The 13,616-nt window shown below is 40.3% G+C and overlaps 1 protein-coding gene across 1 annotated transcript in view; it reads right to left on the reverse strand.

The window, feature by feature from the left end:
* Positions 1-13,616, reverse strand: part of Znf609 (zinc finger protein 609) — a 151,629-nt gene that overhangs the window by 115,777 nt on the left and 22,236 nt on the right. The window contains exon 2 of the mRNA XM_036192239.1: positions 2,365-3,238. Coding sequence (XP_036048132.1) covers positions 2,365-3,111 — 747 coding nt within the window. The 5' untranslated portion in view covers positions 3,112-3,238. The remainder of the gene's footprint in view (positions 1-2,364; positions 3,239-13,616) is intronic.

Here is a 13,616-nt window from a genome sequence, read left to right on the forward strand (position 1 = left end):
AACCCAAGGCCCAGCTGAGATCCATCCGGGAGAGGATTCAGAATCCTACAGTCTGCAGTCTGAGGAAACAAGAGCAGCTGAGGAGTTGACAGATGAGCAAAATGTGACCTGAGAACACAAAAGAAGGCGCTGCCCAGCCACCGAACCAGATCACCAGAATCGTAAGCCTACCCTACACTGACCAGGAACAGGTAAACCCCCATCTCCAAACTGGCAGATCAGGTCTCTAGCCCCTAGGCCCTACCCATCGGGAGTCCCAGGGACCAGACAGTTACCTTTCCCTGCTCCCCCACAAAAAAAAAAAAAAAGAAAGAAAGAAAGAAAGAAAGAAAGAAAGAAAGAAAGAAAGAAAGAAAAGAAAAGAAAAGAAAAATAAGGAGTAAAACTCGATAGCACCAAGATGTAAAAGCTAAAGGCCATTTAGCTTAAAGGTGGTCACCTGAACAGTCTATGTACTTGTAACAGAAAACAGATTCTACTTCTTCCTTAAAGAAAATCATGAACACAACACAAAGCTAAGCAATACCAATCCTTTCACCCACAGACGGCAACTGAATTCAGAGGATTTCAACACAAGTACTTTAAAGGACGACGAGGAAAGAAAGACCACCCCCAGCAATACCTTCCCACACAGGAAGACAATGACCATGAACATGGCAGGGACTTCCTGAAGCCAGATGTAGAGAACAATCTAATAGGCCTGGAACAGTAGCAAGAACTCCTGGTACTCCCAGGCCTCTTTAAAACAGCATTATCCATCTGCACCCCAGAGAAAATGACAAATCACAGCCAGCACACGATGAACCATGCCAATAACCAGCTGGAACTTGACTCTGCCGAGGTGGACTGCAGCATCTGCCACCCAAACACAGGCAGCCTCTCTGGCAGCTGCCACTGGCAAAAGGGAATCAACCATTGTGTTATGTAACTGGAAGAAATTCACAGCCCTGTTACCAAAAGTGCCCAGATGTTGCTAAAAGCTACAGATGTGCCGAAGACAAAGACTAAAATCCTAGAGCAAAAAAAGCACAAGCTACCACTAAAATCGAGGCAGTAAGAGGGCACCACCCCCCAAATACATATATCCAGCTTTTATTTATTAACACTTACACATGGAAATAGGTATTCCCTGCTGCAGCTGATGTAATTACAGAGAAATCAATTTATGCCGCATCTGCTGCGATCAGCTGAATGCATAGGGTAAGCAGAGCAAAGCAGAAAATCAAAAGCCAAAGAACAGCTCATCAACAGGCCAGCTGCTTTGTAGGAAACTGTGGGCTGCTCAAGTTTGAGGCAGCCTGAGGTGACCCTCAACTGGAAACTATTCTACTATATAGCCCTGCAAGCTTCATTTCCTGAAACCTCAACTAAGATCACTTTCCTGGAGGGAGGGACTCGGTCCTAATGCCTCCTGGGGCTGCAGGCACCTACGCTTCCAAGTCAAGCAGAAGGGGAGGTATCATTAAACTATTTGGCAGCAATAAAACCACCAGGAGACTTTGATTTCCAATGGTTGCAGGAGATAACTGGCAGACAGCAATACTTTCAGGGGCCAAAGAATTTCTAGGCCAAACTTGTAAGGCTACTATAGTATCTCCTAAGGCCTGATTAATGCTGTAGGGTGGAGTCAGTACCTCCTGCCCCTTGTTTACTAGACTGTTATCTATGTCACTTTGTTTGTTGGTAGCTACCAACAGAACACTTAGCAGATATGCCATGACAATTAACTCTTTGTACTGCCAGAGACCCAGCAGGACCATTTATCCCATTAAGAACATCATTCAAGGGGTTGGAGAGATGGCCAAGCAGTTAAGAGCACTGGCTGTTCTTCCAGAGAAGAGGATTCAATTCCCAGCACCCACATAGCAGCTCACAACTGTCTGTAACTGAGGTTCCAGGGGATATGCCGCCAAGGTAAGTAAAGTTAAATAAAAAAAATAATAAAAAATAAATAAAAATTCAGCTTAAACATGTAACCAAAAGTCTATTACATTTATCAACTATTATGATTCTGATACTAAAATTTCAGCCAAGCAAAATATCACACGAAGATTTAATGTCAGCCTCTAGCAACAAGTGTCTGACATGTGACAATAACAAGGTGTGAGAAAATTCATTCTACCAAGTAGCTGACCCCCAAACAGAAATCGTATTCCAAGAGGTCTGGGCCTGCTGCAAATGACTCTGTAGGGAATCCTTTAATTTGGAACAAAAGCACATTATCATTACCAGCTGCTCTGACCTTGTAATTGGTCATTACCCACAAACTAATGAGCCTCCCACAGAGTGCACACAACACTTGGCAGTTAGTCCAGGGCAGTTCTGACAGGCAGTGGGTAGCCAGATCTGGCCACCTCTTCTTACCTTTTCAGACTTGACTTTCTTTAGTGGCCGACACTCATTCTCCCCTTCCTCTGGCTCCGGTTTAGTTCCTGAAGGATTGAGCGCTGCCCCAGGTTCAATAGCTATACTCCCAAGTGGCTCCACGGTTCCAGAATCCATCCCTGCACTTCCATCATACTGACCACCCCGTCCTCCCAAGGGAACTGGCTGGAGGACCCCAGGATCTTTTTCTGCGCATGCCCCCACCCCTTCACTTCTCTCCTTCTTGCTCTTGGATGAGCTAGTCTCCTTCTCCTTCTTGGACCCAGCCACACTGCGTGATGCCTTAGCAGCCTTCTCCGAGCCCTTGGGGCCAAGAGCAGCAGCCAGGCCCCCTGCGTTGGTGGCCTCCCCAGAGCGACCCTGCGCTTCTTTCTTGTTTGCTGCCCCCTCACTTGGAGAGAACAAGGAATTCCCTGGGGTGGGCTTGCTAGTGTCTTTGCCACTCTTATTCCTTTTGGATTTTGATTTGCCTTCCTTTCCTTGAGGGCCTGGCACTGGGGTCACAAACTTTATGTTGTCTGGTAGTGTGGCCACAGCATTGGGAGCTGGTATCCCCACCTCCTTCGAGCCTGACATTTCCAGTTTCTGCTGGTCCTTTTCCAGATCGGCGTCCAGGTCAATGATGAGATTCCCTACTCCAATGTCCCATTCATCCCCACTGTCGTATGTCTCAACCGGGTTTGCATCCACTCCTTTCCCTCCGGAGGCTCCACTGCTCAAGGACATCTTAGAGTCAACGTCCCACCTCAAGATTCAAGGCTCTTCCTTGCCCCCAGCTTTCCAATTTTCAGCTTCCGCTACGTTCTCAGACCTTCCTCCTTGGTCAGCACATGTCCAGTGGACACCATCATTGCTGGACAAAGAAAAATTTAAAAAGCTGTTAAAGAAAACAATACAGGCAAAAAAAAAATAGCCTGAAATAAACTCCCATATAAAACAGACCCTTTTTCTGTGTGGCTCTCATACAAGTTCAATTGTATGTCCAACCATGTCACACTTGACCTAGAGCAGGTAATTCCCACCCCCACCCCCACCCCCAGGGAAGAATACAATATCTCTAGTTGCCCTAGACTCTGTGGTGTTAACTAGTAGACAACCTCCACAATTAGCTCCCCCTTCCTGGAGGACTTCTTTCTGCTCCACTGCCAAATGGCAATTCTATCTGAATTAGTACAGGCCCCAGAACATCACAGACTGAAGCTGCCTGCAACAACCCTTTCTGCTAGCTGCTTGAATTATCAGTGACTCAGAACATGAGCTAGCAAAAGCCTTAACAGCTCTCTACTAATAGGGGCGGCCAATCTCTCCTAAAAATAGTGTACAGATTCTCTGTCATTGTGGCATTAAAAAAAAAATCTTTATTATGGTTAAGGAAAAGAAAAAAGAAAGCAGAACTAAGGAAAATGCAAATTCGGAGTGTAACTGCATCCAGAACAAACAATTCTCAGAGGGGACTCAACTTGTGACCTGAGCCCAGAAAAGTTACAAAGTCCTATTCAAACTCCAGGTTGGAAATCATGTCTACAAAGCAGGGTTCAATATAGCCTTTCTTGCTAAAATATTTAGAAAGAAAAATGTTTTCCTTGACTCTGCTGAAAGCCTATCTCCCAAAAGTAGAATAAGTCTCTTTGTTATAGTAAGATTTAAAGAACTGACTGAAAAACACTAAGGCTTTACCCGACATGGAACAGAGAGACTGGCTTATGTCTCTCCACTGTCTTCTGGCTTAGGAGACCTAGAGGGAAACATCTAGAAAATCCAGCAACCAAAGTGCACCATCCAGGCACTACTTTATGATAAAGCCAAAAGTTTGTTCTTGCTTATTCCTCTATGTACTATCTTTCTGTATCTGTTTAGAAAAACATAACAAAGAAACAAAACAAAACAAAACAACAACAACAACAAAAAACCACTTTTTTTTTCTCCCTGGAGCTGAGGATTGAACCCAGGGCCTTGCGCTTGCTAGGCAAGCGCTCTACTACTGAGCTAAATCCCCAACCCCCCAAAAAACTTTTTAACACAATTGTGTATAAAGAGCAAGCCAGTTGTGTCATGGCGGAGCATCCTGGAAAGGATTATTTAACAAGTTAATGATTCACAAAGGACAAGGTAAGCTGTGACTTTCCACCGAGTCGTCGTAAGAGTGTCTGCAAAACTAGGATCCTGAGGCCAAGTAACTGAGATTTTAAGCAAGAAGTAGTGTATCTTAATATGCAATTTAGCTTTAGATTTGAGAAGTATACCCTAAGTAGAAAGTTTATTGTCAACAGTCATCAATTACTATTTATTAGCAAATATTGATTCTACCTTGCTTCCTGTAGGATGAGCTAAAGTAAGAGTGGGAGACTAAGATGTAACAGCTAAGAGAAGAAAAATTACCCCATCAAAGGTAAAGGAAATACAACCCTGAGGAGTCAGAGAGAGAAGGATTTTCAGTGACCTAAGAATTCTAAGATATTTTCAGTGAACTATTTGGAATCTTTAATACTCACGAAGACTTGCCTTTCAGGAGTAGTATAACAGGTATTAGTTCATTCACCTGGCCTTCTTAAAACTATTTCCTGCTGGGCAGTGATAACACACCTTTAATCCCAGCACTAAGGAGGCAGAGGCAGGAAAATTTCTGAGTTTGAGGCCAGCCTGGTCTGCAGTGCTAGTTCCAGGACAGCCAGGACTACAGAGAGAAACCCTGTCTCGAAAAACCAAAACCAAAACCCAACAACAACAAAAAACCCAAAACGAAAAAACCTTATTCCCTAGGATGTACCAGGAATTAAACGAATGTTAGGAATATAACAACAAATCAGTGAACAAAGCAACAGAATTAGTATTAAAAGCAATCCTCCTGCTAAGGGCATTTTTAGGAAAGGGAATGCTAAATTGAATTCCCACTACAGAGTATTATTACAGCACAGATCTTCCCCAACTCATAATGTATCACCTCTGCAATCTCTTTAATTGTTGCTAGGTTTAACAATTACTCTTCATTAATTAAGAGTTTACTTACCATCTCCAGAGCTGTATTATTATTAGTGTGCAATTTAGCCACTGAATGACCTCATATTGTTTTACTCTTGGAAAACCACTATAACTTCCTAAGACTTAAGAGACTTCTCTCTAGAAAGCAGGAGAGTGGAGAGGAGACAAGACAAGTGCAAACACACAGTGACCGGGTCCTGCTGACAGTTCTTTCTTCACTATCCTGGCTGACTTGTGTAAGAGCAGGATGAAGTATGCCAATAAAGAAGAAAAGCATTAAGGCAGCAACAGTCTGAAATGAGAAGATGTAACTTAAGGACAAAAGGACATGCCACCATGGGAGAGAGGGAAGCAGACGGTGGAAGAGCGCTTGCCTAGTTGCTTGCACACAAAGAAAGGAAGATGCACGTAAACAAAATTCAGTACCAATTAAACTCAGAGCAATCAAAAAAGCACAAAGATGAATCTATGCAATAAGCATGCAAAGTTATTTTTCCAGAATACAAAGAGAATGAACAATAGAGAGAAAATAATAAAGGAAACAGATGCCATTTAGTATTGCTGAAGAGACTAAAATAAATGGGAGACAAGTAACCTACCAAAGGCAAAATACAGGAATAACACCTTGAGTAGAACAAAGACCTTGCATGCAATATGACTGAAAATAGTCACTAAATGTTCACCAAATTCATTTATTTAGAGACAGAATCTTTTTTTGTTGTTTTGGGTTTGTTTTTTTTTTAATTGTCGTTTTTCTGGGGTTTTGTTTTTTTGTTTTTTTTAATTTTTTGTTTTTCGAGACAAAGTTTCTCTGTGTAGCTTTGGAGCCTGTTCTGGAACTCGCTCTGCCTCTGCCTCCTGAGTGCTGGGATTAAAGGTGTGCGCCACCACCGCCTGGCTAGAGACAGAATCTTAAGCACCCCAAGATGGCTTCAAATTTGATATGTAACTGAAGATGGCCTTTAACTCCTGATCCTCCTGCCTCTGCCTTCCCATGGCTGGGATGTCAAGCATGTCACCACCACACTTCATTTTCTTGTTTTGTTATGTTTGGTTTTTGAGACTGGATCTCTTTATGTTGCCCAAGCTGACTATCAGCCTCCTGTCTCAAAAAGTCTCCAGAACATTTGGAATTACAGACATGTGACCACTATATCTGACTTTATGAAATCAATGGTTTTGAAAAAAGGAAAAAACAGCCAAGCAGTGGTATTTCATGCTTTTAATGCTAGAACTTGGGAGGCAGTGGCAGGCAGATTTCTATGAGTCAGAGCAAATTCCAGATCAGCCAAGGCTACACAGAGAAACCCTGTCTTAAAACAGCCCCTGCCTCCATCTCCCCAAAAAAACCCAGCATGGGTTACAATAGATATGGTCTCAAAAATAAACAACAAAAAGGGGATGGGAGAGAAGGGAAAGAAATCTACAGAATTTTGAATAGAAAATTTGTTAGGTAAGAATCTTTTACTGGAAGCTATAACAAAATAAATAAATCTCTATTTTTTTTCAAGACAAGGTTTCTCTGTGTAGCACTAGCTGTCCCTAGAACTGCCTGCCTCTAGCTGGAATTAAAGGGATGCACCACCACACCTGGCTGTAAAAATAAATCCTTTTAAAAATCTTATACTACTGGGTCTGTTGGCAAAGCTACTTGAGAGGATGAGGCAGGAAGCTCACAAGTTTGACAACTGCCTGTACTAGAGTTAAGTTCAAGACCAGTTTGTGCATCCTAGTGAGATTCTATCTTAAAAGTAACAAAAATATTTTTTAACTGGGAAAATAATTTTTTATTTAATTAATTTATTTATTTTACATACCGACTGCAGTTTCTCCTCTCTTCTCTCCTCCCATTCCCTTCCTACATCAAGCCATTTTTAAAAAGGAAATCAGTTGGGCCAAATGATCAGGGTCCTAGTTTCAATCCCAGTGCTGACAAAACAAACAAAAATTACATAAACAGTTTTATACTAAGTTGTTTTTAATGTTTCAAAACAGTATGCTTTCATTTTTTAAAAAGATTTATTTATATATATATAGGTGTTTTGCCGGTGTGCGCGTGCGCGTGCACAGTGCACACAGGGGCCCGAAGAGGGCACTGGATTCCCTGAAACTGGCATTATGGATGCTTGTAGGTATTGAGAACTGAACCTGGGTTCTCTACAAGAGTAGCAAGTGTTCTTAACCACTGAGCCTTCTCTATAGACCTGTTTTCAATTATTTAAAAATTATTATATATCTTGTCAGAATTACACAGAACACTAAAATCAGTTCCATAAATGTAAACAATTCTCATAAATACAAATACTGAATTATATAATCTGAAGAAAGATTCCATATAAATACTAAAAGTTATCTTTACCTATTAAAAAGTTATTTTTCTTCTAGAAAACTATCTAGAATTTCTGAATGTCCAGAACATAAAATAAAGACATATTCCAAGGAATGATTTCTAGTGGTCCTGATGTTCTTTTAGAGAGAACTTGTCCTATTTTTGACAATAAAGAATTGCATAATCATTACATTATTTCAACCAGGTGACTTTTCAGAAACCCAGCTTTCAAAACTCAGCAGGTTTCATAGTAACTTTGATGGTACATTTCAAAATATACACTGTAAAATTGCCAAAGATTCTTTAATTAGCCTTGGCCACAGCAGCCAAACCATTTCCCATCTGTTCCCTACAGCATCCCTGGCTTTATACAGCTAATAATCAGCTCCGACAGGTCACTGCAGAGATGTTTAACCTTAGGAGGTAGGATAACTATCAAGCTGGCTAGAAATGAAAAGCAGTGACTTCTTGCTTCCACGGATGAAAAAATGCAGAATCAAGACAACCAATACCTTATAGAGAGACTGTCTCAAAGCACATACAAACTTCTGTGACTGTTTTCCTTGCTTTTCTTCTCTTCTGTCTAATTGTACTCCATTTCCCTATTTAGGACCCTCACACAACAGAGTCTGACAGCACCTGTCCACCATGACTTGTCAGTGTGTGTCATCTGTGCTGTTTCTGCACATATCACCAAGAAACTCCTCCCTGCATGGCTCTGGCTACAGGACCAAGAAGGTCATAACGACCACTCTTCAATCTCTATACCCACCCAAAGCTCATAACTGAAGCCCAGATCTCCATTTCCTATTTTGGAACTCAAACTACAGCTCTCGGCCTAACAGCTCAGGGATAAATTCATAAACCACACACTTTAGGTTATCAACTGCATGTTTTGAGGTCACACTGTCTGCCACAGGAATAAATCCGATCTGTCTCCTAGAAAGGTAAAACTGAAAAGAGTAGTTTGGTTCACTGCTCTTGTCCAGAAGGCAAACCGACTCCTTCAGCCATACGTACATATAAGCATAATAAGAGTACTTCCCTTTCTACCCAGATAGAGCTCTATAGCACCCTAGAAGGATTCAAAGAGAGGGTTCTTTTCCTTGTTAACTACTCACAGACAATCCAGTCTAGGCAGAAAATAAAGCATACAGTGCTACTCTCTCTTCTTTTTAGGACTTTAGATAAATTTTCTTTATTTATTTTTATTTTATGTGCATGTATGTTTTGCCTGCATGTATGTCTGTGTCAGATCTTGGAGTTACAGACAGGTGTGAACTGCCATGCAGGTGCTGGGAACTGAACCTGGGTCCTCTGGAAGAGCATTCAGTGCTCTTAACTGCTGAGCCATCTCTCCAGGCCCCTAGATAAATTTTCTTACAGACTTTGACTTAGACAAGTGACAACGCTATATTCACTTCTGGTTAACATAGTTAAAAAAACAAAACTGAACTTAGAATCAGGAGATGTGATTTCAGGGACTAGAGAGATGGCTCAGCATAATACAGATTGTTCTACCACAGGACCCCGAGTTCAATTCCCAGTACTCACACTGGAAAGCTCATAAACAGCTGTACCACTAGCTCCAAGAGATCCAAAACCTTCTTTTGGTTTGTGTAGGCCCTCTCATATATGTGGCATACAAATATATGTACACATAAATAAAAAATATATCTTTTTAAAAAGAGAAACATGATTTCAGAACTTGAATTTCCACTGACAATAAGCAAGCTTGATCATTAAATATTAATTATTCTTATATGAAATGGGAGAAAAATCCACCATGTTCTAAGCATATTCTGAAAATATAAAACAAAAAAGTAAGACAATTCAAAACTATCAATGACTGAAATATAAAGTTCTGGTGTCTAAACATGCAGAGGACAATTTTATGGTTATACTTCATTAGTCAACTAACTAGCCCCCCCCTTTATATTTATTTATTTCGTAAGCAGTATCTCACTATTTACCCCATGCTGGCCTGAACTTACAAGGGGTTTATCTTTGCCTCCCCAGTACTGGGAATCAAAGGCATGTACCACTATGCTCTACCTTTTTTTTTGTTTTGTTTTATTTGTTTTTTAAACATAAGGTCTTACTTGTACTAGGCTTGCCTTGAACTCTAGATCCTCCTGCTTCCTATGTACTGACATTATAAGAATATGCTGCCTTACTTAGCTATAGATCATCTCCAGCATTTAAAAAAGTAAAAAGCAGGGTGGTGGTGCATGAATTTAATTTGAGCACTCAGAAAGCAGAGGTAGGCAGACCTCTTTGAGTTTCAGGCCAGCCTGGTGTACAAAGTGAGTTCTAGGACAGCCAAAGCTGTCACACAGAAAAACCCTATCTTGAAAAAACAGAATTAATAAACAAATTAAAAAATAAAGAAAAAAATTATAAAATTGTTTTAAAACAAATTAAATTACAGATTATATCGATAGCCATTTGAGTCCTATGAAGGGAAATGACAATCGTTTCTTCTTCTACAGACTGACAGAGGTTCTCCTTTTAAAGAATTCCTAGCCAGTTGGGCTGTAACTCAGTTATTATTACAATGCTTGCCCTTAAGTCTCAGTAAGCTAAAGGTTAAATAAAGCACAGGCCTCCAAGAATGCTTGTCTGGTAAGTTGTCCTTTCCTCCCTAACCGATGCTCATATAAGTAACCTTAATTAAATTCCTTGGTTCACAAATAAAGCCAAAGAAGAAAAGACAACAAAGTAAAAGGGGGAACAGGAAGAGGATCAACGGAGTGGGGGGGGGAGGTAAGTAGGTATAAATATAAACACATTTTATATATATAAATATTGTAATGGCACCGATTGCATATTTAATATTTGCTAATAAAATAACAACCCCACATTATTCCTACCTCCAGATGTGACTCAGAAGCCCTTATTACTATAATGATGGACAGGTTCTATCTTGTTTCAAAATTTTTCAGGCTCAGACTAGGGGCACGGCTCAGTGATGGAGTACTTTAACTTTTATGCATAGGGCTCTGGGTTCAATTCCCAGCACCTCAAAATAAAAATCTCTCAGGTTCAATGTACAAAGTTCACGGTTTTAACACATCTGGACTCTCTCACCAAGCTCTTCCAACCCACTAGATTGTCAACCTAACACGACAGGCCTTCAAATAAAAACTATATGAAGTTTAATATGGGTATGTGCATAGAGAACTTAAAATAAATCAATGGGATACAATGAAGTTGCTGAGAAGGGTATCACATTATATTATTTTCCCTGAATTCCAGATGCTGCCCTGAAATCACATCATCTCAAGTAGCCTGCGGTAAGGATAGTATGACATGTAAACCATCCTGAGTTTATTCAGATGGAAGAGTAAGGCATCTCCCTCTCCACTTGCCACACTTCAGGAGAACTTACTAATCAACTGGATTTCCACCCAGGGCTCTGTGAGAAAAAACACTCAATTTCCCTTTAGGTCTCTTCTTTATATTGCACTAATTTATTACACTAATTACTGTAACAAAGAAACTGTGTCATCTCAAATAACATAGCTCTCTGCCATAAATCACCAATGAAGTTCGATTTTTAAAAAATACACTAACTGTACCAATTTGAAAAGACAGATCCAATCAACTGGGCTCATCTGACCATGTGTCACATAAGAACAGCAGAGTAAAATTGTAGCACCTCTGTCTCCAAGTCTTTCTAAGCTGCAGCTCATGAATAGCTTTATGGTCCTTTCAAGCTTCTATTCTCAGACAAAGATTATGAGGCTTGACCTGTTTCATTTCGCATGAGCAACTGACATTTCCACCAGGACAAAGCTATTCAACAGAGCTCAGATATAGATCCTTGGTTGTTTGTCAATATCATTTTGTGCCAGTATAAGTATCTCACATAAGATAAACAGCATACTAAACCTGTAAATAATTCAGTCTCAACTCTCTAGAGATTCACTTGGCAATATTGACCCATATAGGAAAGGCTTATCAAGACCTGTAAGTAGGCCAAAAAGCAGAAGGCAAAGGTTATCTGAAATAACAACAACAACAAAAACCTCTGCTACTCTGCTTCTGTTGTAATAAAGGGCTACAAAGTCCTTTATATTTTCCTCAAAGGAAAAAAAAATATTATTTTTGGACGTAGAAGGGAGCTAGGCTCAGTAGGAGAGTACTTGTCCCACTGTATGGGACATGGATAAGGCCCTGAATTCCAGCTCTAACACCACAGATGGGGGAGGAAGGCATGATAGGCCATGCCTATAATCCAGGCACTCAGAGGATCACAAACTGGAAGTCAGCTTTGGCTTCCTAACAAGTTCCAGGACAACTAGGATACATGGTGAGACTGTCACAAACAAACCACACCCACAACAACCGTGTGGGAAGAGTACAAAACAAAGCAGGTCCCAGGCTTCTCAAAATGTTTAATTGTTCTTTACTATTTTGTTAAATTTCTGCTTCATCTATGCATACTTGCTTCTAAAACCAGATGTTCTAAACGTAACCAACTCATGTGAAGATAGTTCTTTGACCTACAAGAAGTTATAGCCCAATAAAGCCACCTAAAATCGAAAACCTCTTCATGACCAAAATACATTTAGTATGCTTCATCTTCAGGCTGAATATGAAGGCTTAAAACACAATATACCAAAAGTACAACTGTCTAGTACAATGACTGAGTGGCTATTGAGAGCTGCAGCCCCCCACCTCCAACCCCCACCCGCCAGCAGTTTCCTGAAAATCCTGAGAGTAGCAGACCACATCCTGCCAGTCCAAATACAGATAAACATCAAAACCATACTCTGAAATATAGTTTGCTTTCTTTCTCACTTTAAAAAATATCTTTTGTTTTGTTTTTTGAAACAGGATTTCTCTGTGTATCAGCCTTGGCTGTCCTGGAACTTGCTTTGTAGATCAGTCTGGCCTTTAACTCAAGAGATTTGCCTGCCTCTGCCTTCCAAGTGCTGGAATTAAAAGGCATACGCCATCACCATCTGGCACTTTCTAACTTTTAAGATAGGGTCTGGAATATGGCTCCTAATAAATTTCTCAAAATTTATAATTTATAATTATTTCTCATAATCATAAAGTCAAAAAATTCTAACTTAACCAATTAAAAATTGAAGACTGGATGTATATACTTTTTAAAAAAATGGTGACATATGACTAATCTCAGAAGCAGGTAATGTCTGAATTCTAGACCAACCTAATCTACATAAGCCAGCCAAGGTTACACAGGTAAAACCTGTTCCCCCCCCCAAAAAAAATAGTAATAAATAAATAAAATTGGAATTAGAGGATGGATACATGGCTCAACAGTTAAGAGTGCTTACTTGCCGGACTGCTCCCAACACCCACATGTTGGTTCACAACTGTCTGTAACTCCAGTTCCAGGGGATCCAATGCCCTTTTCTGGCCTCTGTGGGCTCCTGCACGCACATGGTGCACATAAACTCATGCAAGCAAACACACATATACATAGCAATTTTTTGTAAAGAAAAAATAATTTTTAAGTTAGCATACAAAGGAATGGACATATACTTAAATATACAATAAATATAAAAATTCCATCAGATTTAACAGCATATATTTGTCAAACTTGTCATGTCTGGAAGGTCAACACTGAAACATTAGCAAACACTGTAGAGGACTAGGCAAGTCCTACACAGGGTATGGATTTGTGGTTATGTGGCTAAACAAAAGATGTATACAAGATTTGTGCATTTTGCAGGCATGGTGGTGTTCATCTTCAATCCAAACACTCAGAGAGGCTAAACTCTGAATTCAAGACCAGAACTATATAGCCTGGACTACATAGCAGGTTCCAACCAACCAGGGCTACTTAGTGAGACTGTTTCAAACTAATGAACAAGTAAAGGTAGATAGATTTGTGCATATATATCTGGGAGAGATGGTTCAATGGTTAAGAGCATTTGGCTGCTCTTCC

Source organism: Onychomys torridus, chromosome 7 (assembly GCF_903995425.1).
Source record: "Onychomys torridus chromosome 7, mOncTor1.1, whole genome shotgun sequence".
Lineage (NCBI taxonomy): Eukaryota > Metazoa > Chordata > Mammalia > Rodentia > Cricetidae > Onychomys > Onychomys torridus.